The sequence below is a fragment of the Saccopteryx leptura genome, chromosome 2 (assembly GCF_036850995.1).
Source record: "Saccopteryx leptura isolate mSacLep1 chromosome 2, mSacLep1_pri_phased_curated, whole genome shotgun sequence".
Taxonomy (NCBI): Eukaryota; Metazoa; Chordata; class Mammalia; order Chiroptera; family Emballonuridae; genus Saccopteryx; species Saccopteryx leptura.
In genome coordinates, this window is record NC_089504.1 from 66,024,002 (window position 1) to 66,049,495 (window position 25,494).

General features: G+C 40.1%; 1 protein-coding gene across 2 annotated transcripts in view; it reads left to right on the plus strand.

Annotated features, from left to right (window-relative positions):
- Window positions 1-21,782: 21,782 nt before the first annotated feature.
- UHRF2 (ubiquitin like with PHD and ring finger domains 2) overlaps window positions 21,783-25,494 on the plus strand; it is a 95,849-nt gene continuing 92,137 nt past the window's right edge. The window contains exon 1 of one of the 2 annotated variants that reach the window (XM_066368128.1): window positions 21,783-22,300. In XM_066368128.1, the coding sequence (XP_066224225.1) occupies window positions 22,148-22,300 (153 nt within the window). In that variant the 5' untranslated portion in view covers window positions 21,783-22,147. The remainder of the gene's footprint in view (window positions 22,301-25,494) is intronic. The other variant, XM_066368127.1, reaches the window with a different exon arrangement.

The following is a 25,494-nucleotide window of genomic DNA, read 5'->3' on the forward strand; positions in this document are numbered from 1 at the left end:
ATGAGATTAAAAGGTTGAAAATCACTGTGATACAGAATATATTATCACCTAAAAGTTTCTTTTTTGCTCTCCCCAGTCAACACTACCAATTTCTTCACTCCCCAAAGTTTTGACTTCTTTTTGACAAAGACAAAGAGAGACAGACAGAGAGAGGAAGAATAGGCACAGACAGACAAGAAGGGAGATGAGAAGCATCAGTTCTTCATTGAGGCATCTTAGTTGTTCACTGTTAGCTTTCTCATATGTGCCTTGACCTGGGGTGGGGAGCCACAGCAGAGTGAGGGACCCATTGCTCAAGCCAGTGATCTAGGGCTCAAGCCAGCAACCATGGAGTCATGTCTATGATCCCATGCTCAAGCCAGCAACTCTGCACTCAAGCTGGTGAGCCTGTGCTCAAGTCTAACGAGCCCATGTTCAAGCCTGCAACCTTGAGGTTTTGAACCTAGGTCTTCTGCATCCCAGTCCAATGCTCTATCCACTGCACCACCACCTGGTCAGGCTAAAGTTTTGGCTTTTAACATTATGGATTAAATTTGTATCTTCTTGAAGTTTATATAAAGGAACTCATACCATATGTACTTTTTGTGTCTGCCTTCATTTACCCAGCATAATTATTTTGAGATTTATTCGTGTTGTAGCATATATTAGTAGTTGATTCTTTTTTTTATCGTATTCCATTGTATGAATATATTGCATATTGTTCATCCATTTTCCTATTTATAGACATTTAGGTGGTTCCAATTTGGAGCTATTATAACTAAAACTACTACAAACATTCTTGTACATACTTTGTTGAACATATGCACTAATTTCTAGTGGATATATACCTATGAGTAGTATTGCTCCTATGGTAGCAAGAATGTAAAAACTTCCCAGGGTTCCAGTATGATTAAATCAATTTTTACTCCCACTACCAATATATAAAAGTCCCACTTGCTCTATATTCTTACTAACACTCAATATTGTCAGTCTTTTTATCTGTAGTACATTCTATTAGGATTTGTGATAAGTTTTAAGAAACTAAATATTACTGTGATATTCTTAAAAGTAATTTTTATTGCCCTGGCCAGTTGGCTCAGCAGTAGAGCGTCGGCCTAGCGTGTGGAGGACCCGGGTTCGATTCCCGACCAGGGCACACAGGAGAAGTGCCCATTTGCTTCTCCACCCCTCTGCCGCGCCTTCCTCTTTGTCTATCTCTTCCCCTCCCGCAGCCAAGGCTCCATTGGAGCAAAGATGGCCTGGGCGCTGGGGATGGCTCTGTGGCCTCTGCCTCAGGTGCTAGAGTGGCTCTGGTCGCAACATGGCGACACCCAGGATGGGCAGAGCATCGCCCCCTGGTGGGCAGAGCGTCGCCCCTGGTGGGCGTGCCGGGTGGATCCCGGTTGGGCGCATGCGGGAGTCTGTCTGACTCTCTCTCCCTGTTTCCAGCTTCAGAAAAATGCAAAAAAATAAATAAATAAATAAAAATAATAAAAAAGTAATTTTTATTTCTATGAATTTAAAGCAAACAAAACAATAATTTCTAATGTCTTTTAGATTGCACCATGATATATTCTAGGAAGTCACTGAAGAAAGTATATAATTTTGTCTTAGCTGGGTCATAAGTTTGAGGTAGACCAAAAATTACCCGCATCACCAGTCACGTAACAAAAAAGCAGCTTGAACCAGCAAATACATGAAGTGTACTTATAGCAATAATATGTAGTAGACTGAGAGATTAAAAGATTGTGAGGAATACAGTAACAAGATTACTAATGCTATAAAATCTTATCAATGAGGAATCTATTATGACTAGGTTTAGTAAGAAGTTGTGTTTTAGATTAACTACAGAAATGGTCATAATTATTTCCCTTTCTACCTCTTTGCAATGAGTCTTTGCAGTTCCTCTTATTAAGAAGGAGAACTGATTTTCTCTCTTCTTGAACTTGGGATAGCCTTGTAACTTCTTTTGTTCAATAAAATCTAGTGAACTGACACTGCCAATTCCAAGTCTAGGCCTCAAGAGGCCTTTTAGGTTACACTGGCTTTCTTAGAATCCAGCACATACATCGTGTGAACAAGTCCAGGCTAGACCAGTATGGTAGTGACAGATTGTCTCACGTGAGACCATTCTAAACCATCCAGTCATACTTTGAGACCTGAAGAACTGCTCAATGGAGTCCAGTTTAAGGTGTTAACATATAAAATAATTAGTTAAATAAATGGTTGTTGTTTTAAGCCTCTAAATTTTATTCGAGCATCATTGTCTATGTGATTTATCCTTAACCATCTTTTCATTGTAGCAGTAGGATCCCATTCCTTTAGAAGTAGGTCGATTTGACTAATAGTCATTGTGTTTGATATATTAGAAACAGGTGACTTCTCTTCTCTAAATATATTATGTTCACCTTTGAAAAACCCCTTTCCAGTTCTGCTGAACTTACAGCAATTGTTCTGACAATATTTTTAGCTCTTTGAACACTTTCAGGAATTGCATAGTTCTGGGAATTTTAAAAAAACATTTTCCATGAAATCTCAATAATCATTAATATCATTTTGGTAATTAAAAATGCCATTAATGGCCCTGGCTGGTTGACTCAGTGGTAGAGCATCGGCCTGGCATATGTGGAAATCCCAGGCTCAATTTACAGTCAGGGCACACAGGAGAAGCACCCATCTCCTTCTCCACACTTCCCCCTCTCCTTTCTCTTTATCTCTCTATTCCTTTCCCACACCCAAGACTCCACTGGAGCAAAGTTGGCCTGGGTGCTAAGGATGGATCCATGGCCTCCGCCTCAGGCACTAGAATGGCTCTGGTTGCAACAGAGCAATGGCCCAGACAGGCAGAGCATTGCCCCCTATTGGATATGCTGGGTGGATCCCAGTCAGGTGTATGTGGGAGTCTGCCTCTCTGCCTCCCCACTTCTCACTTCAGAAAAATAAAAAATAAATAAAAAGTGTCATTAAGCCTAACCAGTCAGTGGCGCAGTGAATAGAGCATTAAACTGGGATGCAGAGGACCCAGGTTCGAAACCCCAATTTCACAGGCTTGAGTGCGGGCTCATCCAGCTTGAGTGTGGGCTCATCAACTTGAGTGCGGGGTAGCTAAGTTGAGCGTGGGATCATATACATGACCGGATGGTCACTGGCCTAAGCCTAAGGTCACTCACTGGCTTGAGCAAAGGGTCAATTGCTCTGCAGTAGCCCCCCAGTCAAGGGACATATGAGAAAGCTATCAATGAACAATCAAGGTGCTGAAACGAAGAATTGATGCTTCTCATCTCTCTCCCTTCTCATCTGTCTGTCCCTATCTGTCCCTCTCTCTGACTCTCTGTCTCTGTCAAAAATAAAAAAGTCATTAAATATGAGCAAGTGTTCTTCAGCTGCTTTGCATGGGACCAGTACTTCTTCAATATTCCAGTAATCTGGCTCTAAAAAATTGAGAAATTGTAATTTATTCTTATCTTGAAATTGGTTATTGTTTGTTTTTAAATGTTCACAATCCATTAGTCTTTTTAAAAATTTGTTACGTTTTCTAAAATTCTTTCCTGGGGAAGCCTGACAAATTAATGCTTTTCTACAAATTTTATATTTTTGAAGGTTTCTGAAGTAATTAATTCATCAACTTTCTTTTTGTATGGACCCTTTTCTTTTCTAAGCATCTGAAATGCTTTAATTGATCTTATCATGGCCTGACCAGGTGATGGCGAAGTGGATAGAGCATCAGAGTGGGACAGAGAGGACCCAGGTTTGAAACCCCAAAGTCATTGGCTTGAGCTTGGGCTCATTCATCTTGAGCACTAGCTCACCAGCTTGAGCACAGGGGTAGCTGGCTTGAGCATGGGATTATAGACATGACCTCATGGTCACTAGCTTTAGCCCAAGGTCGCTGTCTTGAGCAAGGGGTCACTTGCTCTGCTGTAGCCCCCTAGTCAAGGCACATATGAGCAAGCAGTCAATAAACAACTAAGGAGCCGCAACAAAGAATTGATGCTTCTCATCTCTCTCCTTCCTGTCTGTCCCTAACTGTCTTTCTCGCTAAAAACATAAAAAATCTTATTACAAGTTTTTTAGCCTTTATTATGTCTATATTTCTTGCTTGTAGTGCATTTGAAAAAAGAGGATTTTTGTTTAAAATATCAATTACCAATGCTAAATTAGTTATAAAATATATATTTTCAAAATGGGCAGCCATACCTAAGTACTTTTTATTTGAATAAAAATAGTGATATAGCACTGTATAAGCACACCACACAGCTAGGATTGACCTTAAACTGCAGGCAGCCCATCTTGATCCAAAGCTCTACCAATCTTTATAATTTCAATTCCAAGTTGTTCAGATATTTTGGTAAGTCCAATTTGGTACTTATTGGGTTGATGAAAAATAGTATATATCTTATCAATAAATATTTTAAATGATTTATTTGCTTTATTTCCTTTATCAAATCATCTAAAACAAGATGGAGGTAATGGTTTAAACAGTGCCATATTATTATGTTTGGAAACTCTTTTGCTATCCTAGTGCTCACTCCAGGTTTTCTCCCAAGAATAACACTGGCACCATCGGAGAAAAATTCTATTAAATATTTTTCTGGGTAGTTCCTAGTAAGCTCAACATTATTTAAACTTCCTATAAATGAAGAACATATTGTCTCTGTATCTTGTTTTTCCAATTCAACTAGCTCAACAAAAATGTTGGTGATGTAACTAATCCTCAACTTTTAAGAAAAGTATAACTGGTTTGCAAGATAGCATTGAAGCTTCATCAATAAAAAATATTTTCAGATTATTTTCAATAATTTTTGTATTTATTTTTTATAATTTCCTTTACAATGAAATAAACTACTTTCACAGCATTTTTACGTGAATGTAATCCTATTCCCATATCTAATACATTTTTTATTTGCACTTCTACCTCATCTGCTATGTCTAAAAATGGTTAACATCTTTTTGCCAGTCTGTAAACTGTATTAAATACTCTACAAGTAGTACTTATATATTTTTCATTCACTGTATGTTAGTTTTGTTATTAAATTCTGCTCACATTTTTAAAGTTCTCTTTAAAAATGTATGAGCTTTTGATGAAAAATGTTCTTTCATTTTATTTCTTTAGAGAAACTTGTACCTCTTTCTTTTTCCCTGATGCCACAATCTGAAAATATTTCCATTCTGTTGACTCGTGAACACTTTTCTCTTTTAGGAAGTCATACTTTGCACAATACTCATAACTTAACCTTTTATTAGAAATTACCAGTCTGTCATATTTTTTCTTAAAATTGTTATATTGTTGCACTGTCCAGCATTCAAGAAGACTATATTCAATTTTGGAGTTGTTATCATTTTTTACTTCAATAACTGACGTGCTGCTTTCTTCAGGATGGAGTGGTTGTGATTATGACTGTTTTGTACCATCCAAGGCCAATTCTGAATTAACAGATTCTGATTTTGGTTTCTTTCTTTTTTTTTTTTTTTTTTTTTGTATTTTTCTGAAGCTGGAAACGGGGAGAAACAGTCAGACAGACTCCCGCATGCGCCCGACTGGGATCCACCCAGCATGCCCACCAGGGGCGATGCTCTGCCCACCAGGGGCGATGCTCTGCCCCTCCGGGGCATCGCTCTGCCGCGACCAGAGCCACTCTAGCGCCTGGGGCAGAGGCCAAGGAGCCATCCCCAGCGCCCGGGCCATGTTTGCTCCAATGGAGCCTTGGCTGCGGGAGGGGAAGAGAGAGACAGAGAGGAAGGAAGGGGCGGGTGGAGAGGCAAATGGGCGCTTCTCCTATGTGCCCTGGCTGGGAATCGAACCCGGGTCCCCCGCACGCCAGGCCGACGCTCTACCGCTGAGCCAACCGGCCAGGGCTGATTTTGGTTTCTTATTTAAAAATTCTGTCAAACTCTGTTGCAAAAAGGCTTTTAAGGTTACTGTAAAATTTTTTTAAATTTTATTTTAATATATTATAATAATATAAATATTTATTTACAAGCATTAATACCCTTTATCAAAGATTATAAGATAGCATTCAAAAACTTATTCAAAAGTGTATGCATCAATAACCAAGCAAGGACATGTAATAAAGAATGCAAAGTTTTACAATATATTACTACAATCACCAGAGGAAATTATAGAATAAAGCATAGACAATAATTAGAATCAAAAGAAAAAGCAAAAATTGTAAAAGATAAGCCAATAGCTGGGACAAGACAAAAATAAGTTGGTATTGCTCAAGTAGAAAAACTATCATAATTCAAACAATATGTATAAACTACATCAGTATCAGTATTTATAAATAAGATATTTTAAGAATAAAGAACAAATATATAAGAGAACAAAGGAATATATAACCACAGAGCATGGAAAAAACAGAAAAAATATAAAGTACCAACAATGGAAGATACATGGCAACGCATACAGTGAATCACAATAGAAATTAAATTTAAATATAGGAAATAAAAAAGTACAAATTATTAAGACATTACACAGACAATAGTAAAGCAATAAACAACAACTATTATAATTTTATTTTATTTTTTAAATTAATTTTACTAGGGTGACATCAATAAATCAGGGTACATATGTTCAAAGAAAACGTGTCCAGGTTATCTTGTCAATCAATTATGTTGCATACCCATCACCCAAAGTCAGATTGTCCTCCGTCACCTTCTATCTAGTTTTCTTTGTGCCCCTCCCCCTCCCCCTTTCCTTCTCCCCCCCACCCCGTAACCACTACACTCTTATCAATGTCTCTTAGTCTTGTTTTTATGTTCCACCTACATATGGAATAATGCAGAACAAGAACTATTTTAAAAGCTGGATAATGATAAATTATATCAATATCAAGAGGCAGTTCATTATATTTCCTCATCGTTCTTTTTATGGCACTAAAATAAGTACAGTATAGTTTCTCTACAGAAACTCACATTAAAAAAACTTGCTTTCTCTTGTTATGACTTTAGGAGCATTGAAACACAGGGTCAAAGAGAGCAGGACACTCAACAAGATTACTACAAAGTGTGTATATGAAATTTAAGTAAATATCCTTCTCTCCTATGCAGTAATGTTGTTAGGTTAAGTGCTTCCATAACATCATGGTCAGGTACATCATAAGTAACATGACCACGTTTATAGGATGCCGATTTTAAGAACTTGTGTTGTACTCTTTCGATGCTATTTTGATAACTTTTGTAATACGGGTTTTAATGTTGCGTTAAATTCCAAGGTGGAGCAAACCAGGCTACATACAGTACAGCATTCTTAGCGCATTAATGTTACAAAAATCCTTCATGAAGCAATAAACAAAACCTAACATTTTGATGCTTTTGTTAATGCCTTGAATGTGCAGTGCATCTTCAGGAAATTTCAACTCGACCTTTATGGGACGCATTTTGTTTGCAGCTGGTTTACCCAGTCTGTGACCTGTAATCTCAGATACATCAATGGAATCAATCTTGAAGAGCAAAGCTTTTACTTGTTCAGTGTCATTCGTTTGATGTGTTGATTCTTGAAAATTAAAAATTATTGCATTGTTTGCTCTAATATGTCTGTCTTCAAACTCTCAGGAGAACGTTTTGTCCTCGTATAGTCATATCATAAACTTTTATAGACAAAGTACTGTGCTTATACTATTGCTAAGCATCAGTCAGAATATATATTTTCTGCATTTTATTGATACTAAATGAAAATTTCTAGGCGGAACTAATAAATGGCACAAGCTATGCAGATTAACTATGATTGAATAATGTGTATTACAAAACTATTTGTCACGGGAAAGTTGTGAGCATTCTTCCATGGCTTATGAAATGGGCAATAAGATAACCCTTGAAATCTATATTTTTGTTGGTTCATTGTATCTTAGCTTCCTGTGGGTTTCACTGTTTGGGGAACACAGTGCACTCATAATATCTCCAGGGGAATTTTGGACATAACACAAAGCTGAAACAAATGACAGCTTGTCAACCCCTAGTTGTTTGGCACTTTTTCTCTTTACGTTATATGTTTGTTTACTGAAGTAATAAACACAAGGGAATTAAAATGTAGTACTTCATCAAAGGTATAATGAGTTTTATAAAATGAATGAATAAATAAATGTTACAAGCATAGTTCTGTCAACTTCTTTTCACCTATGGATGGAATAAACATTATTATGGATGCTTAGAATATGCTGTTGCACAGATGAATGTTAAAAATGAGTAAGGAATCTGACCAGGTGGTGGCTCAGTGGATAGAGCGTTGGACTGGGACACGGAGGACCCACGTTCAAAACCCCAAGGTCGCCAGCTTGAGTGCGGGCTAATCTGGTTTGAGCAAGGGGTTACTTGGTCTTCTGTAGCCCCCTGGTCAAGGCACATATGAGAAAGCAATCAATGAACAACTAAGGTGCCACAATGAAGAATTGATGCTTCTCATCTCTCTCCCTTCCGGTCTGTCTGTCTCTATCTGTCCCCTGCTCTGTCTCTCTCTGTCTCTGTCACAAAAAAAGTAAGGAATATAAATTTGTTATTTCCACACTGGGCAGCTGCCTAGGTGCCCACCTTAGAAAGAATCCTGATTACAAGTGCCATTTTAACAGCTGGTTTACTGAACTCAACAAAATTTAGGTATTGGTTCTGCCAAATTGGTGCAAACCTGCTGAATCCCACCACTGAAATTGAGGTTTGTTTCATACAGTTGACTCCAAAACTAATGCCAAAGCTTCAGCTCTCAATCATTGCCATCACCATCTAAGAACTAGTGGTTTACTCTAATCCAATCCAGGCATTCCTCATTTTATCGGTCTTTGCTTTATTGCATTTTGCTACATTGAGCTTCACAATGCTGCATTTTTTACAAATTGAAGAAAAGACCCTCTACCAGCAAAAAATTTACAGCCTGCCTTATTGCTATACTCACTTTATTACAGTAATCTGGAACTGAACTCAAAATATCTCTGAGGTATACCTGTCCTACCTTTCCTGCTCATTTCAATTTACAAATAGACAACTGATAAACAAGAAGAGCTTCAATCTTCCAAAGTAGTCCCTTCTAATTCCCAGTCTAATGTAGTCTTTTGCTAAAATTCTTTGTAGTCTATAAATTGCATTAATGCTCATGATTAAAAAAAAATTCCCATGGCAGTTTATAAAAGAAAATATCTAGGCTAAATATCCAAGAAAAATTCTCTTTTAACAACCTAGAAGGGGTAACAAAATTTCCTCACTGTATGGAAACTTAAAAATTTTTAATGTAGTTTTAGAAGGAATGCATTAGATGTATTTGTATTGTGTAAATATTATCTCAGGTACCAGGGAGAAAGTAAGACTGTTATGTTGTTATAAGTATTTTTTGCAATTGTATTGTGATTGTTTTCTTAGCACAAAGTTGCTTTAGGTTTTTTTATTTACATGAATGGGTGAAATTTATTAATTTGTTTATTTTAATTATTTGGAGTTACATTGATTAATATAATTCTTTAGGTTTCGGTTGTACAATTCCATAGCATCATTTGTATGCTGTATTGTGTGTTCAACAACCCATGTTTTAGGTTTTATATTTGGGGTCAGGGAGTGGGCAGAGAGAAAGCAGACAGTAGAACTTTTTGAGTTTTGAAAATCCTGTGGGATCTCATAAGAGGATAGAAAGCTGCTTAAAGGGCCTTTAAAACATTAGGATTTGCCTGTTGAACTAATAAACCACCAAAATAATTTAGATAAGCAAATTTGCCAAGCAAAAGTTAGCTCTTTTTAATTTAAATCTTCATCTTATGCTAACTTGACACTATAGGAAAGAGATTCCTCAAACTCGAAGACCGAAAGCCTTAAGATATTTTTATTTTATTTATTCATTTTGGAGATAAGAGAGAGAAAGAGAAGGAGGGGAGGAACAGGAAGCATCCCATATGTGCCTTGACCACACAAGCCAAGGGTTTCGAATCAACGATCTCAGCATTCCAGGTAGATGCTATATCCACTACGTTACCATAGATCAGGCACCTTAAGATGCTTTTAAAAATGACAATGCTTCCCATTTCAAATTATTATTATTATTATTTAGATAAGAAGGACAGAAAGGGAGAGAGGAGGAGGAGAGAGATGAGAAGCATCAATTTGCAGCTGCTTCATTTTAGTTAATTATTGATTGCTTCTCATATGTCCCTTGTGGGGGTAAGGGGATGTTAAGCCAAGCCAGTGACCTTTGCTCAAGCCAGCAATCTTGGGCTTCAAGCCAGTGACCTTGGCTTGTGGCATCATATTGATAATCCCACATTCAAGCCAGCAACCTCATGCTCAAGCCAATTAACCTGTGCTCTAGCCAGTGATCCCGGGGTTTGGAACTGGGGCCCTCAGCATCCCAGGTTGATGTGTTATCCACTGTGCCACTACTGGTCAGGCCCATTTCAAATTCTTTATTATCTCAAATAACCAACAGAAAACCAAAATAAATTCTAATGATTGAATGCACTAAGATATTGTCACAAAAATGGAGGAAAGTAAGCAATTATTGAGTGCCTATGCAATGAGATTTTGTCTCATTTGGTTCTTTTTTTTTTTCCAAAGATTTTATTTATTGATTTTTACAGAGAGAGGAGGGGGTGTGTGGAATGAGAAGTATCAACTCATAGTTGTTACACTTTAGTATTTCATTGGTTCCTTGTTTATGCGCCTTGTCTGAGCAAGTCCAGGGTTTCGAACCAGTGATCTCAGTATTCCAGGTCGACATTTTATCCAATGCACAACCACAGGCCAAGCTTGTTTTTTGTGGCACTATGAGAGGTATAATTATACCCATTTCAGATATATAAATCAAGGCTAAGAGAAATTAAATAAATTGTCCAATGCCATAATGCTAGTAATTAACAGATCTGACTTAAATTTAGGTCTGACTCTAGAGCACATGGTGTTTCCATTGTGCTACACACCTTCATTAAATCTTCATTAAACAAATTGCTGAATGGATATAGATAAGTTATATATATGAATTTTTTGCTCATGTAAATTAACAAAATAATGTCAATATGTATTTTCAACTGGAAAACCAGGAGAAAATATATTTCTATAAAAAGTATTTTAATATCAATAAACTTTCCTCTTCACAGGCAATAATCTTTTTTTTTTAAATTTGTCTGAAGTTAGAAGTGGGGAGGCAGAGATACAGAGTCCTACATGTGCCCTGACTGGGATCCACCTGGCAAGCCCCCTAAGAGACAATGCTCTGCCCATTTGGAGCTGTTGCTGCATTGCTTGGCAACTGAGCTATTTTAGTGCCTGAGGTAAGGCCACGGAACCATCCTCAGCACCCAGGGCCAACTTGCTCCAACCAAGCCATGGCTGTGGGAGGGAAAGAGAGAAATAAAGAAAGAGAAGGGAGGGGGTGATGAAGCAGATGGTTGCTTCTCTTATGTGCCCTGACCAGAATTGAATCCAGGACATCCACATGCTGGGCCAACACTCTATCACTGAGCCAACTGGCCAGGGCCACAGACAATAATCTTAATGGCAAACTATTATATTAGTGAGACTGGAAGATTAATAAACAGAAATATCATTTAAATTGGAGTTGCAAGCTGACTAGGAGTCACTTATTCCTTACCACTCATTGTCAGTTACCCTAAACAGGAAGATATGTACTTTCTACTTCCAACAGGAAGACATTTTTCTACTCCACTATAGCAGGAAGAATAAGGATCTTCTCATCAACCTGCAATGATTTTCAACCAATGAAAGCCTTACAACTCAACCAATGAAAAGCCACCACACTTCAAACTCTGTTTCCTCCAATGAACTCTGTTTACAACAGCCCCTTTGCTTTATAAAAAATTGTTTCTCTCCTTTGTTCTTTAGACTTGTCCCTGGGTCCCTAAAATAGACTGTTAGGTCACCAAAGAAGGTACGCATAGGCCTGATGAATTTTATAAGAAATTTATCTATGCATATGCAAACAGATAGGCTAAGTCCAAAAGTGGCATCAGCCCCGAGTATCTGGGGAGTTAAGCTTTTATAAGGTTAGTGAGCAAAGATAATTAGGAGTTTAGTTTTGGAGGGGAATTTTGGGTCAGGGTGATAGTTAATCACTAAGTAACAGAATGTTTAGGTAAGTGATAGGAAGTGATTAACTGATAGAAGGTCTGAAGGTCTGAGAATAATGGCTGAATAACAGAATTTTTGATAAGTCATGGGAGCTGATTTTCGGGTGGAGAGTTACCCTGAGAACTCACTGAGCATCCCAGAATTGTCCTGGGACCAGGAACTGTCCCAGTGCTGGGTCATCTAAGGTTTAACCTGGCTAATTGAGGCTTTTGGAAGGGGGACCCTGGACCTGAACCTAACATAGACCACATGCCCTGATGGCAATTCTTTGTTGTTTTTCCCAAATAAACCCACTTTGTTGGAGAAATATCTGCCTATTTGTTTAAAGTCAACAGATTGAAACATTATATTTTTCTTCTAAACTAGTCTAGAAAAAAAAGTCTATTTTTAATTACCTTATTTTCCTTATCATGCTTCATAAATAGAAATAGCTTAGAATGTGGGGGTTCAGATTATAAGAAAATATACAGCAAAGTGTTTCCTATGCAAAAATTATGGTTATCTGTATAAAAGAAGACATGGTTTAACTGCCTCCCTGCAAAAAGGAGGTGGGAGGGCATGAAGAAAAGCTCTAAGGTAAGAATGATGAGCAGGGTCATCTCTGCCTTTAGAGGCCTATAGATTATGCACATTTGTTTCTTGTTCCAAACAGACACCTGCATAGGCACTAGTTCCTCTTTCCCTCTCTTCTACCAACAGTCACTTATTAAGTATATTTAGGTACTACAGTCTGAGTTTTGTGTTGGAAACAAAGATGAATAGAATAAGTCCCTGTCCTCTAGGGAATAAAATATTTATGGGGAATAAAGTCATGAAAAGAAATAATTACAGCTCTAAGTTAAGTGTTAGAGTAGAGTTATGGATTAAATAGGGAAATATGGGGGAAGCATTTTCCTCATTTAGGAGGTATCAGAAAAGGTGTCCTGGAGGTAGCGGCATTTGAGAGAAATCTTGACGTTTGAGTTGAATTTTTTTAGGCTGAGAAGGCATGGTAAGAAAGAGCCAGGCCATGTTCAAACAATGGTGGCCAGAGGGGTCTTAAAGGGAGGAGTTTACTGAAGAATAAAAGATGAAAACTGGAATCCAATGAAGCTTTCCACAAAGCAAAATCTAGCAAATCTGTCAGTTTTACTCCTAACTCAGTGTTTCTCAAAAGTTCTTCTTGCCTGACCAGGCAGTGGCACAGTGGATAGAGCATCAGACTGGGATGCAGAGGACCCAGATCAAGACCCCAAGGTCGCCAGCTTGAGCGCGGGCTCATCTGGTTTGAGAAAAGCTCACCAGCTTGGACCCAAGGTTGCTGGCTCAAGCAAGGGGTTACTCGGTCTGCTGAAGGCCTGTGGTCAGGCACATATAAGAAAGCAATCAATGAACAACTAAGGTCTCACAACAAAAAACTGATGATTGATGCTTCTCATCTCTCTCCATTCCTGTCTGTCTGTCCCTATCTATCCCTCTCCCTGACTCTCTCTCTGTCCCTGTAAAAAAAAAACAAAAAAACAAAAAAACAAAACAAAAGTTCTTCTTAAGGCAGAGCAGCATGATAAGGGGTAAGGATGGCTTATAATGTAAAGTCATTTTCAGAGAACACAATATATCTGAAGTACCATAAATTTTATACCAGAGCTGGGGTCAATAAACTACAGTTCACAGGCCAAATTCTGTACTCTGCCACCTATTTTGTGAACATAGGTACATCCATTCATTTACATATTGAATAGAGCTACTTTTGTACTTCAACTACAGAATGAGTAGTTGCATCAGAGATTGTCTGCCCACAACACCTAAAATACTTACTATCTGAGCCTTTAAGAAAGTTTGTATTAGAGCTATATATCAACACAAATCTCAGAAAATATTGAATTCTAAAAAATGTGCTAATGTTATAAAAAATTATGTTAAATAAAGCTTAATAATGACCCCAATTTAATATTGTTTTGAGATACATGTACATGTACAGTACTAAAAGTATAAAGACAGGCATGCCAATAATAAATACCCTACTGAGGACAATGTTTATCTCTTTGGAAAAAGGAGAGAAAGAGGAATGAACTCAAAAAGAGGGGTTTTAATTATTTGAAATGTTTTATTTCTAAAGCAAGGTGGTGAATAAAAAAGTATTTATTATATTATTCTCTATACTTTTTTGTATGACTGATGTATGTCATAATTTAAAAACTGGCCATACAATCTGACCAGGTGGTGGCGCAGTGGATAGAGCATCAGACTAGGACACAGAGGACCCAAGTTCAAAACCCCAAGGCTTGAGCACGGGCTCACAAGCTTGAACGCGGGGTCACTGGCTTGAGTGTGGGATCATAGACATGACACCACGGTCACTGGCTTGAGCCCAAAGGTTACTGGCTTAAAGCCCAAGGTTACTGTCTTGAGCCCAAGGTCACTGGCTTGAACAAGGGATCACTCATTCTACTGTAGCCTCCCCACCCCAGGTCAAGGCACATATGAGAAAGCAGTCAACGAACAACTAAGGTGCAGCAACGAAGAACTGATGCTTCTCATCTCTCCCCCTTCCTGTCAGTCTGTCCCTATCTGTCCCTCTCTCTGACTTTCTCTCTCTGTCTCTTTCAAAACAAAAAGAAAGAAAGATAAAAAGAAAACTGGTCCTACAAAAATGTGGTCATACAGAAAAATCACATAGAAAAAATTAAATGGAGGAATTGTGCTGTAAATTCTATCCCCCCCCCCAAATGATTACAACAATATCTTCCATCCCACATGGTCTTCTTATAATGTGACTTTGACACCCTTCCAATTGAGAGGTGGGGGGTCGGGTCTCTATTGCTCCCCTTGAAGTTGAGTGGGCTTTTGTGAATGATTTGATCAAAAGAATATGGGAGAAGTGACAATGCGTGACTTTCAAACAAGGCCATAAAAAGTGATACAGCTTATACTTTGTTCCCTGAATTTTCATCTTTGAAGTCTTCAGCCATTGTGTAAGCAGCCTAATTGCACAGTGGAAGCCATACTGTGAGAAAACCCAAACTAGCCCACAGAGAGAGAGTATATAGAGAATCTAGTCCTGAGACTTCTTGAGGAGAGATGTCTAGCTAGTTCTTAACTACCCTTGTCCTATTCTTCCAATGTTAGCTGAATCAGAGTACAATGGATTGACAGATTCTGAGCCAAATTTAGGCTTTCCAACTGAGCCATTTCAGAATCCCTGCCCCACTATGAATGAAACTGTGAGAGATAGGAAAGTGATGACTGTTATTTTACATTTCTAAAATTTGTTTTGCAGAACAAGTTATAACTAGAAGTTGAACCCTAAATTAACCCCATCATTACAAGTTGAATCCTAATTGCCTTCAAGGAAATTATGAGCTGAATTGATCCAAAGACTTTCAAATAGGTTCAGCAATGGAAAGGACCAATTTTAGAAGGCAGAAAGTGGCAGTGACTAAAAAGAGGAATAAACTGCATGTCTTTTAGTAACAATTCCAAGTCCCCAGTCCTACCTAGCCATTAAGTATTCCAAAGAACCAGAGGTACTCACCACAGTAAGGACAAGGATTATTCTCTGGAGCAAGTGACTAAGGAAGCCTCCAGAGAAACAAAAGAGAAACAGCTGAAGAGTAAAAAGACACTGGCTAGAAAGAAAGGACACTGGGAATTTAAATTCATACTGTCATTCATTGATTGCATGTCCTTAGCCAATCATTTTCTCATTTAAAGAGGTCAGACCAGAATGATCTCTAATATTGATGCCCCCAGTAAAAATCTATGATTCTATTAAAAAGAAAGCACACACTTTAAAATATGGCTAGTTTAGGTAATAAGCCACAATATGAAGTGCTTTTAGTTTATGAAAAGTCTAAGTGCTTCTTATAACAGGTAGTTCTTTTGAAAATATCATTAGATATTATACCAGAAAACTTCCAGTTAAGGTACTTTAATGTTTCTCCCTCCATCCCTCAAGAAACCAATTAAAAGTGCATGGGCCAAGTTATAGGAAACTGATGGACTATGCATGAATCTAGGAATATAAAGGTGTTACCATCCCCAGACCCAAAGCAACAAGAGAAGGAAGACGTTTATAGAACATGAGTGAGTCAGGTAGAGAGGGCCACTTTAAGATTGGGGTGAGTAGTGACTTTCCAGCCATGCAATAGAGAACTGGAGGTAACCTTTCAGAAAGAAAGCCAGGGGAATAAATATACTGACCGTTGGGCAAACAAGTGTGTTAGGCTTGCTCGCTTGTACTTTGCCTGATTGATGCATGAGCACAGGGCAGCACCACATGTGTACAGTCTATGTAAGGCTGCAGGTCAGATTGTAGATTGCGGATTGCCTGCCACCATTGGGAGCGGCCACTTTTTTGCTATTATTTGCTGGAGAAGGGTTCCCCCACCTCAGCCTGTATGCTCATCAGCCCTGAGAGAGGGAAGTGGTTTTCCCTGCCTGCTTGCTGGTCTGCTGTTGCAAGACTCTAATTAACAGAATGGCCCACTATTTTCCAGCTCTACAGTTCTTTTACCATCTTCCCAAATCCAACGTGAACCTGCTACCAGCCTTACACTGACCTCATTCTCTTCTCATCCTGCATTTCCTGTCTGTGCTTCTTCCCCACTAGCCAAACTCAGTTGGCAGCCTGAGAGCATTGACTCCATTGATGTACTCCTCACTCATGGACTCTAGGACAGAGAGCAGGTTGAGAATGGCCCCAGTGGAGTAAAAGGAAGATAATCAGCACAGAGATGCCAGTGACAAGGTGGTAATCATAACTTCAAAGAGCAGATTAATATTCACTTTTTAAAATATATATATATAAGAATTCTTGACTTTAGGACATAAGCTAAGAAAAATGGAGCTATTCTGAGGTGTAATAAGATTCTAGCATAATTAGTTCTACAATCAATCTTTTACTTTCTGTTTTGCCTGTTTTGACTTGAACAAATATTGGACCATAACTGGTGGCATAAACTTTAGCATTTGCTCTGCATTCATGTAAAATAATTTATTTTTTATTTCTCTGTTCATATCCAAGTTGTTTCAGCTACACATGTTTAGACATGGTATGTCTAAACTGTCTGATATTGTGGGTTTTGTCAGAGAACTTCTATCTTGGTTTTACAACTGGGAAGCTTCCTAAACAGACAACAACAGCATTGTAGGGAAGGAGAAAAAACCTTAGTTACAACATGTACTATGTGAAGTGTCCCAGTAGAGCCCGAGCTCTATGTTAATCAGGCGTCCCTGATTCAACTTCCTGGTGCAGTGGGACACTCCTGCTTATCAGCAGGGCTGGCAGCCTCTTCAAGACTACTTTTGAGGTGGCTATGAGGATGCTACTTATCAGCGCCGACACCAACTGCCACTGGAGGAAAGACAGGACTGACACATGAGTTAGTTTCAAGAATCATATAGGCAGTTTATACTCACAAATCCTTTTGGCGTGCCTGGGCACAGCTTAAGGGGGACTTGTCAGCATGCCTCTCTTAGCTGTCTTTGGTCAGAGCGGCATGGAGACAATCCATGTTCACATTGGAGTATGGGTGACTACTGCAGCAGGAGGGCCCCTTAGCTTTAGTACCTCTTCTGGCCAACATCTTCTAACAGGTGTCAATCTACAAGATTGTCATCCCACACCACCTTTTTGGGAGTTCCTCTCAGGGAGCCCTTTTTATGTTAATCTACTATAATGTTACATCAAGCAACTTTTAAGGTGTTCCTAGGGAAGCCTCCTGTCTACATTAACCCACAGAGTTATGACATCAAGCCACTTCTTATTTATATGTAACCACACACATACTAACTGAGCCCTGCATGAAAGGCAGAGTCTGTTTATCATATCTGTACGCACTATATTAATTTATATCCAGACTGCATAACTTTAATTTCCTTAATTGCTTTTAATATATCCTAATTATGCCTGACCTGTGGTGGTGCAGTGGATAAAGCATTGACCTGGAAATGCTGAGGTCGCCGGTTCGAAACCCTGGGCTTGCCTGGTCAAGGCACATATGGAAGTTGATGCTTCCAGCTCCTCCCCCTCCTCTATCTCTCCTCTCTCTCTCTCTCTCTCTCTCTCTCCCTCTCCTCTTTAAAATGAATAAATTTAATATATCCTAATTATTCTTATATAACTTCCACATTTTTCTATATTTCTATATATTTAAGTACTATAACCTTATATTACTGCAACATGAAGAAACAGGATGCATTTTGTTACATATAGAATCACTATTTGCAATTATTTATATCTTAATTAACTTACTACATACATAAACTTGTTATCATATGTAATAAATTTGAGACCAAATTCTGTCTCTTTGAATCTCAACATCTCTAAACTCTGGCCTCAGTGGGGATTCAGCTGGTTTGTACTCCTTTAGGCAGAACCAATATCTAATTTTTTGTTGAGTTCAGCAAACTGGTTGTTAAAATGGCAGGCACCTGAGCAGCCAACCAACATGAAAATCATTCCTTACTCTTTTAACGTCCATTTGCACACCAGAGTATTCTAAGCGCCCGTAGTAATGTTCATTCAGTCCACACAGGAAAAGAATTGCAAGTGAGGACGCCAATCAAGAAGCAATATGGAAATATCTTAAATGACAGTTTTGCTGTTTTTTGTCAGGTATTATTTAATATTTTTTCATTAATATATTAAAGCTTTCTTATAACATAATCTAGTTTTGTGTACCTCTTTTATTGTTCTTATTTTTTTTTAAATTTTGAGGAGTTTTATTAAGCTGGCAGCATACACGGGGGATTCTTCAGACCCAAATCACGCAGCCTTATTTAAGTATTAAATGAATGAAATAATAAACTACCTTTCAGTATATCGGGTTTTTGCATACTTAAAACGGTCATTAGGGCAGAGAACTAGTTGTTAAATTATTTGAATCCCACCACTGTCTGGCCTGCCAATCTTTTGGGATCTATATTGACCAGATTAACACAGAACCTACTGTTCCCAGCAGAGACCTAATTTTGACATTAGTCCTCCCTCCCCCAACCCAAAGTGTTCCCTTTTAAAGACCCACCACATTGGAAATGAGAAATAACCACATGGAATTGAGTATAGGAGATCTTGACTGGTTCTTCTTTTGAACTTCTCTACTTCCTTTCAGAACTTTGGACTTATATTTCCATCCGTCAGATATCTCCATTTAGATATATTTTTAATGCATTTCAAATGCAACACAGCTCAAATGGAAATCACTGCATTTTTCCAATTTGTTTCCTCTTCTAGTTAAGAGTATCACTATCTACCCAAGCCATTAATTAACTTATTTTTAATGAACTTTATTGGAGTGACATTGATTAATAAGATCATTTAGGTTTCAAGTGTACATTTCTATGATACATGATTCATATATTGCATTGTGTGCATACCACCCACAGTCTAATCATCTTCTGTTACCATTTATTTGGCTCTCTTTTCCCTTTCGTACCTCCCACCCCCTTTTCTCTGGTTACCACTATGCTGCTGTCTGTGTCTACAAGCTAAGCCATGTATCTCCTAGGCTAGAAATTTAGGAATTATTCTCAGCATTCCATTTCTCTCAACTCTCATAACCACACATTCTACAAGTCTGATAGGCTTGATTTTATAAAATTTTCTGATATCTACCCTTTCTTATCTTACCTATTGCCACACATTTTATTAAAACTGACAGGACTGCTTCTTCTCTAAGCTTCCCTGCCTCATCGTCCCTTAGTTTTTCCCTAAGGAATCCTTTCACTTTCCTCTGCTGTCTTTACAAATGCGTATATAAGCACAACAGTAGATTCCTTAAAAACATTAGTTTCTCCCTGGGGCCCATATAATGCGTTGAATGCTAATCTTCACACTCTGCCCTTTTCTATTTAGTCAACCTTTCTTGTACAAGAAATCTCTTCTGACCTCTCTCTAACCTGCAAAAATAAATACCTTCTTTCTTTGTTTAAACTGTCTTCTTTGGGCATTTTCTGTTTATCTAAATCCTTTCCATAATAATAGCATGAAAATAATTTGTGCACTACCAAGGGATAGGCACCACATAAACATTTGACATTCATTATATGTTATAAGCACCATTTCACATTGAGGAAATTGAAGCAATAATTTGTCCAAGATCACAGTTGAATTAAACAGCAAAACTGGGATTACAATTCAAGTCTATCTCAATCCAGGAACTGAACATTTAAATGGTGCCCCCATTACAATACACCTTGCTCAGTTCAAGTTGTACCCTTATCCTTATAACTCCTAGATCATTCTAGATCCTTATAAATCCTCTTCTTGCATCTTTAATTGCTGTTTTAACCAAGAGCATACTGTTTGGTACTAAATTATTCTTTAATATTTTCATTTTTATAAATCTTAGAATTGTAAGTTCTTAGATTATAAATTCATTGTGAACAGGGAATTAAAATACATTCTTAACATGCCTTCACAAGGGCATAGCATATCCTTTAGTAGCAAATAGTTATCTCCTATTGGGGCAAGTGATAAGTTTGCCTTACATTTTACATCTTTATCATCACATTTGCTCGTGTAACGAATACTCAATATGTGCTTTATTTAAATCAGGAGCAGAAAAGATAAACTATATTTAGAGGATATAAGTGAATGTAAAATTTTTGGAAAGGCCTCGAAATATGTACATATATTTATATAAAAATACATATATATACATATTCCTTTTTCCTGCCCGTCCGTGTCCGGCCTTTTTTTTTTTTTGTAATGATACTACCGGACTTCTCTGTACTTGTAATTACTTTAATTGGCTATTACAAGAATGTTGCTCTACCTTTATGGTAATTATTGGCACCAATCTCAAAATTCGAGTTACATAAAGTCCCAGTTTTATATCTCTATCTATATAGATAGAGATATATAGATATAGAGATAGATATCCCCCCTTTCACATGCTCTCTTCCTTCTTAAGACGTATTTTCATTTTAAATGAACCCTCTGTTAGGTAATGCCGTGATGGGCAAATTTCTTAGGATTTCTTCCTAGTAGGACCTTTGAAGTTCTTTCTTCCAAGGTGTACAGCTTTGCATCCACTAAAAGTGGTTTCCATGACCCCGCAACCCGTGGGCCAAAAAGCGCAGTAACACGGAAGGTCTGCAAACGGAGACGTCCGGTTCAGGCGAGTAGCCCTCCGGGTGGCGGCACCCACAGCACCACGGCCTGAGGTCGGGAGTGCGCGCCGCGAGCCAGGCAGGGCGATCCCGGCAGGACCCCGCCTGTGGGCCTGGGTCCATTGCCTCGGCCCAGCGCGGGAAACCTCCGGAAACGGTTTCCGCGCGAAGGCAGTTTTGGGGCCTGACGGGAAACGAGTTGGCGAAGCAGAAGGGTCCCTGAGCTTTTCCAGACAGCCAACCCCACCAGGCCGCGTGGCAGACGGTGTCCTAGTGAAGGCGGTAGCGCAGGCTTTCTCAGAAACTTAGGCCGCGACCGCCAGTACCCCCCCTTTACGGGATGGTACAAATGCACGTCAGTTTTTTATTTTTGGTCTGTCTTTGAAACCACAGAATCGTATCCGCTAGAAATAAGGAGTCGCTCGCCCCTGGGGTCCCGAAATAAAGACCAAAACAGCAACTAGTGTGGGCGGCCTCGTAACCGCTCGAAACCCAAAGGCTAGAAGGCGTGCCCAAAATCCAGGTGCAAAAGAAGTAACGGCTCGGGATAGTCCCGCCCTCAGCCCCGCCCCGTGCCGCCCCGCCCATTTTAGTTCCCTTCGGTCTACCGCCACTTCCCCAGCCGCTTCCTCTTTAAGGCGGAGCCCGGCGTGGATCTCGCGAGAGTCGGATTGGCGCCGTGACCTCCATGTGGTAGCTACAGCTCTATAAGTAAACACTCCGCGCGGCGCAGACAAGGTTTCTTCCTATTTGTGAGGCGGCGGTTGTAGCAGCGGCGCCTCAGGCTAGTTCCGGTTTCCTTTCGTTCTCAGCTCCGCTGGGCGGGTTCGCGGTCTGGGAGTCGCGGCCGCCTGTCGGGCCCGGCGTCTGGGCGGTCTTCCTCGCTTGTGCGCGCGCTCGCCCGCCGGCCGCGGGGAGCGGGAGCCGCTGGGGAAGCGGCGCGGGCCAGGCGGGGTGCGGCGCCTTAAGCGCAGGGGGAGACAAAGCACAGCCAGTTCCCTCTCCCGACGCCGAGATGTGGATCCAGGTTCGCACCATCGACGGCTCCCAGACGCGCACCATTGAGGACGTGTCTCGCAAAGCCACGATTGAGGAGCTGCGCGAGCGGGTGTGGGCGCTATTCGACGTGCGGCCCGAGTGCCAGCGCCTCTTCTACCGGGGCAAGCAGGTGAGGCGCGCCCACCGCAGCCCTCGAGAAGCCCCACGCCGGGGCGGCGCAGCGCCTCCAGGACGCGTGGGCTGGGCGGGCCGCAGGGCTTGGAGCGCCGCTTGCGCAGGGCGCACTGGGCTTCGTTCGGCGTGGGCAGCCCATGAGCCTCGAGGTGCGGGCCTGGGCCCGCCGAGGAGGCGCAGCGGCGTCCCCGCCGGCCCCGAGTGCAGGTGCGCCCGGCGGGCTCCGAGGCGGGGGCGCCTGGAGCACTGAGACCTCGCCGCCCTTTACGGTGGGGCAGCAGCCGCAGGCACAGCCGGCCGGAGCGCGTGGGTTCCCTCGCTTCCCGCGCTCAACGGGTCAGGGGCCCCTGGAGGGCGGGGAGGGCAGCGAGCTGTGGCGGCCATGCCACAGTGCAAATGGGGAGGGCTGGCGGCTCCGGCTCCCGGGAGCGCTGCCCGCCTAACGGCTCGCGGCGCTCCCGAGGCTCTTCCGCGCTCTGCCTCCCAGATGGGAGAGGGGAAAACTTGTATACTGGGCACAGCTCTGCTTCCTCGTGGAAGAGGTTTGTAAACACTGAGGGTGAGGGTTCACAGGGTTTCTAGAACTCGGGACCCCCCGTCCCTCACCTTCTCACCTAGAACTGGAATCTGTGTTGGAGAACATTAGAGAACTGGGCTGAAGGGAGCTATCGAGGTATCTCACGACCGGGTTTAAACCGCCCCGTGTATTCCCATAAGAGAAGGAATATACTGTTTGGTCCTTCTTACTTGTTCCCTCATCTAAGTTTCTAACACCGCAGCAGGAGCATAGCCAGCGGTACAGACGTGAAAGCTGAAAGTGTTTTTGGCTGTGAAGGTGTCTGGGTGTCTCTGGTACGTGTATGGTATGGCCGTGCCTTGGCCCATTGAAGATTTCTCCATTCCCGCAAATCTCTCGTGGTCTATAATCAGAGACCCACCCGGATCCATCTTATTTTTTTTCTTTTTTTAATCTTAATCCACTTTAAAAAGTTGTCATTCTCTGGTTGATAGATGACAGTTTGCCTCCAACCCTGTGATTTGAAATAAATGTAGCTATCCTGAATTTAGTGGTAGCTGTTCTACCACAAGAAGGATTTGAAAGGAATATTTTTCTACCCTTGATATGTTTACCCTTCTAAAACTGCTCAAAAAGTTAAGAGTAACAAGATTACGCTCAGAAGAGTGAGCCATAAGATGATTTAAATTGTTTTTAAATGTTATAGTGTCTTTGATATATTCTTGCAGCCAGTTTATATTAATATTTTAGCGTTTGACTTGTAATAAAATCAAGTGTTCCATTTAGTTGTAAACTTTCTTTTTGAAATAATTGTATGAAGCACTATGTAGATGTTTAGTGCTGTGCTGCCAGTGGCTGATGCCTTTTTATATTTTGGTCAAAGGTAATCAGGTCTTCTGAATTTTATTTTCTAGCTAGGAATAAATAGTACAGGAATACCTGGCATACTTTGGTGACTTCAGCACCAGTGATAGAGATGAAGCATGAGAATGTATTCCTGGGCAACACCCCTAAAGTGTAATTATCAAATACACCTAAAGAAAATAGGCACCTGGTTATCTTGAGGAAAAGGTAGGGGTTGGGTAGACTTCCAGTAAAGCAGAAAACTGGTTCCAGGTTTAGGGAAAAACTGTTGAGGATGACAGTGTTTTGTAGTTCTTCCCCAAGGCAGTTGATAACTTACTATTTTGATTTTTTTTTTTTTTTTTTTTTTTTCAGCTCAGTGGTAAACCAGTAGGGATGAGGAATGGGCCTTTGGTGCCCCATTGAGTTGGAGGCAGAGAGGGTAGTGCTCCAGCTGTGTTTACTTCCTATAAGCATATAAGTAGTCATGGCAGTGATTATTATCTTCATTCTCCTTTCCTCTGTTGAGATCGCAGTCTGAGGACAGGATAGTATGTCTAGCAGGCAACCACTGGATCGGTGTAAAATGCCTTTATACTTACTAGAAAAAGGCACCCCTTCCTCAAGAAGCTTTACTGCCACGTAGTAAAAAATGTCATAAATAAAAACAAATTCATACTGTCTATGATGTAAATAGTATCCTTCCCATCTTTGTATCTCATGTCTGCTGATTTTAATCTTCAGTTTTAACTAGCAACACTTGCAGACATTTTATTGTAGATGTTTAACTCACCCCAGAATTGCAAGTAGCTGAATTTAACTAGATCCCATGGGATATTCTGATGACTACCAGACTTTGAAAATGAAAGTTAAAGGGTAGTCTACTACTGGTTTCTTAACTATTCAAAGTATGGTCCCTGAATCAGCAGGACCAGCAGCATGACTTCACCTGGGAGCCTCACACCAGACCTCTAAAGCAGAATCTGTATTTTAACAAGGACCCCAGGTGATCTGGAAATATGCAAATTAAAATTGACAAGCTGTGTAATTGTACTTTTGAGGGTCAGAATGGAGAGTAGCAATCATGGTTAAGTTCTGGTTAGAGTAGGGTAACTTCATTTGGATATTCTAGGGATTTGAGTTTGAAGCATACTGGGGATCGGTTTGTTTTTGTTTTGTTTTTTAAAGAAGTTGTATTGGCGGGTCTCTAAATCTTCTGAGAATCCAGAGCTCTTCCTACTATGTTGAAAGAATTCTCTCCCCTCCTTTCATTCTTTCCCCTGTACCACTTAGAGATAGTCCTAGAATATATAGAGATGGTAGGTATAGGTATGGGGCTTGAACCAGAGCTGAAGTAAAACTGGAAAACTAAGCAGTTGCCTTTTGCCTGTGGAATCTTACTTTTTACACAGAATATAGAGTAGTAAAAGTGTTCCTCTGTTTAAAGGGGTGTGTGTGTATATTTGTGTTATGTATTGTATATTATGTTAAAAGTGCATGAAAGTTGCTAACTTAATACCCTCCATCTGCATGTTTATTAGGCTCTTCGGGATGACTTCCCCATTGCCTTTCGGTCACTGCCACTTGTTGCTTCTTAGTTTTCTTTGCATCACTGTTAATCCTTTCTGGTACCTGAAATTTCTTCCTTCATCCCAGTAAAAATTCAAGTGGGCAGTATGGCAAGACAGAATGGACTATTACTACCTCTAGTGTTATAAATGTTCTAGGATGGCAGTTCTGAAACATTTTCAGCTGTGAGACATTGATGGTTTATAGTTACATGCCTGAAAAACTCCTAGGTGTTTGTAATTTCTAAATGACTCAATCAA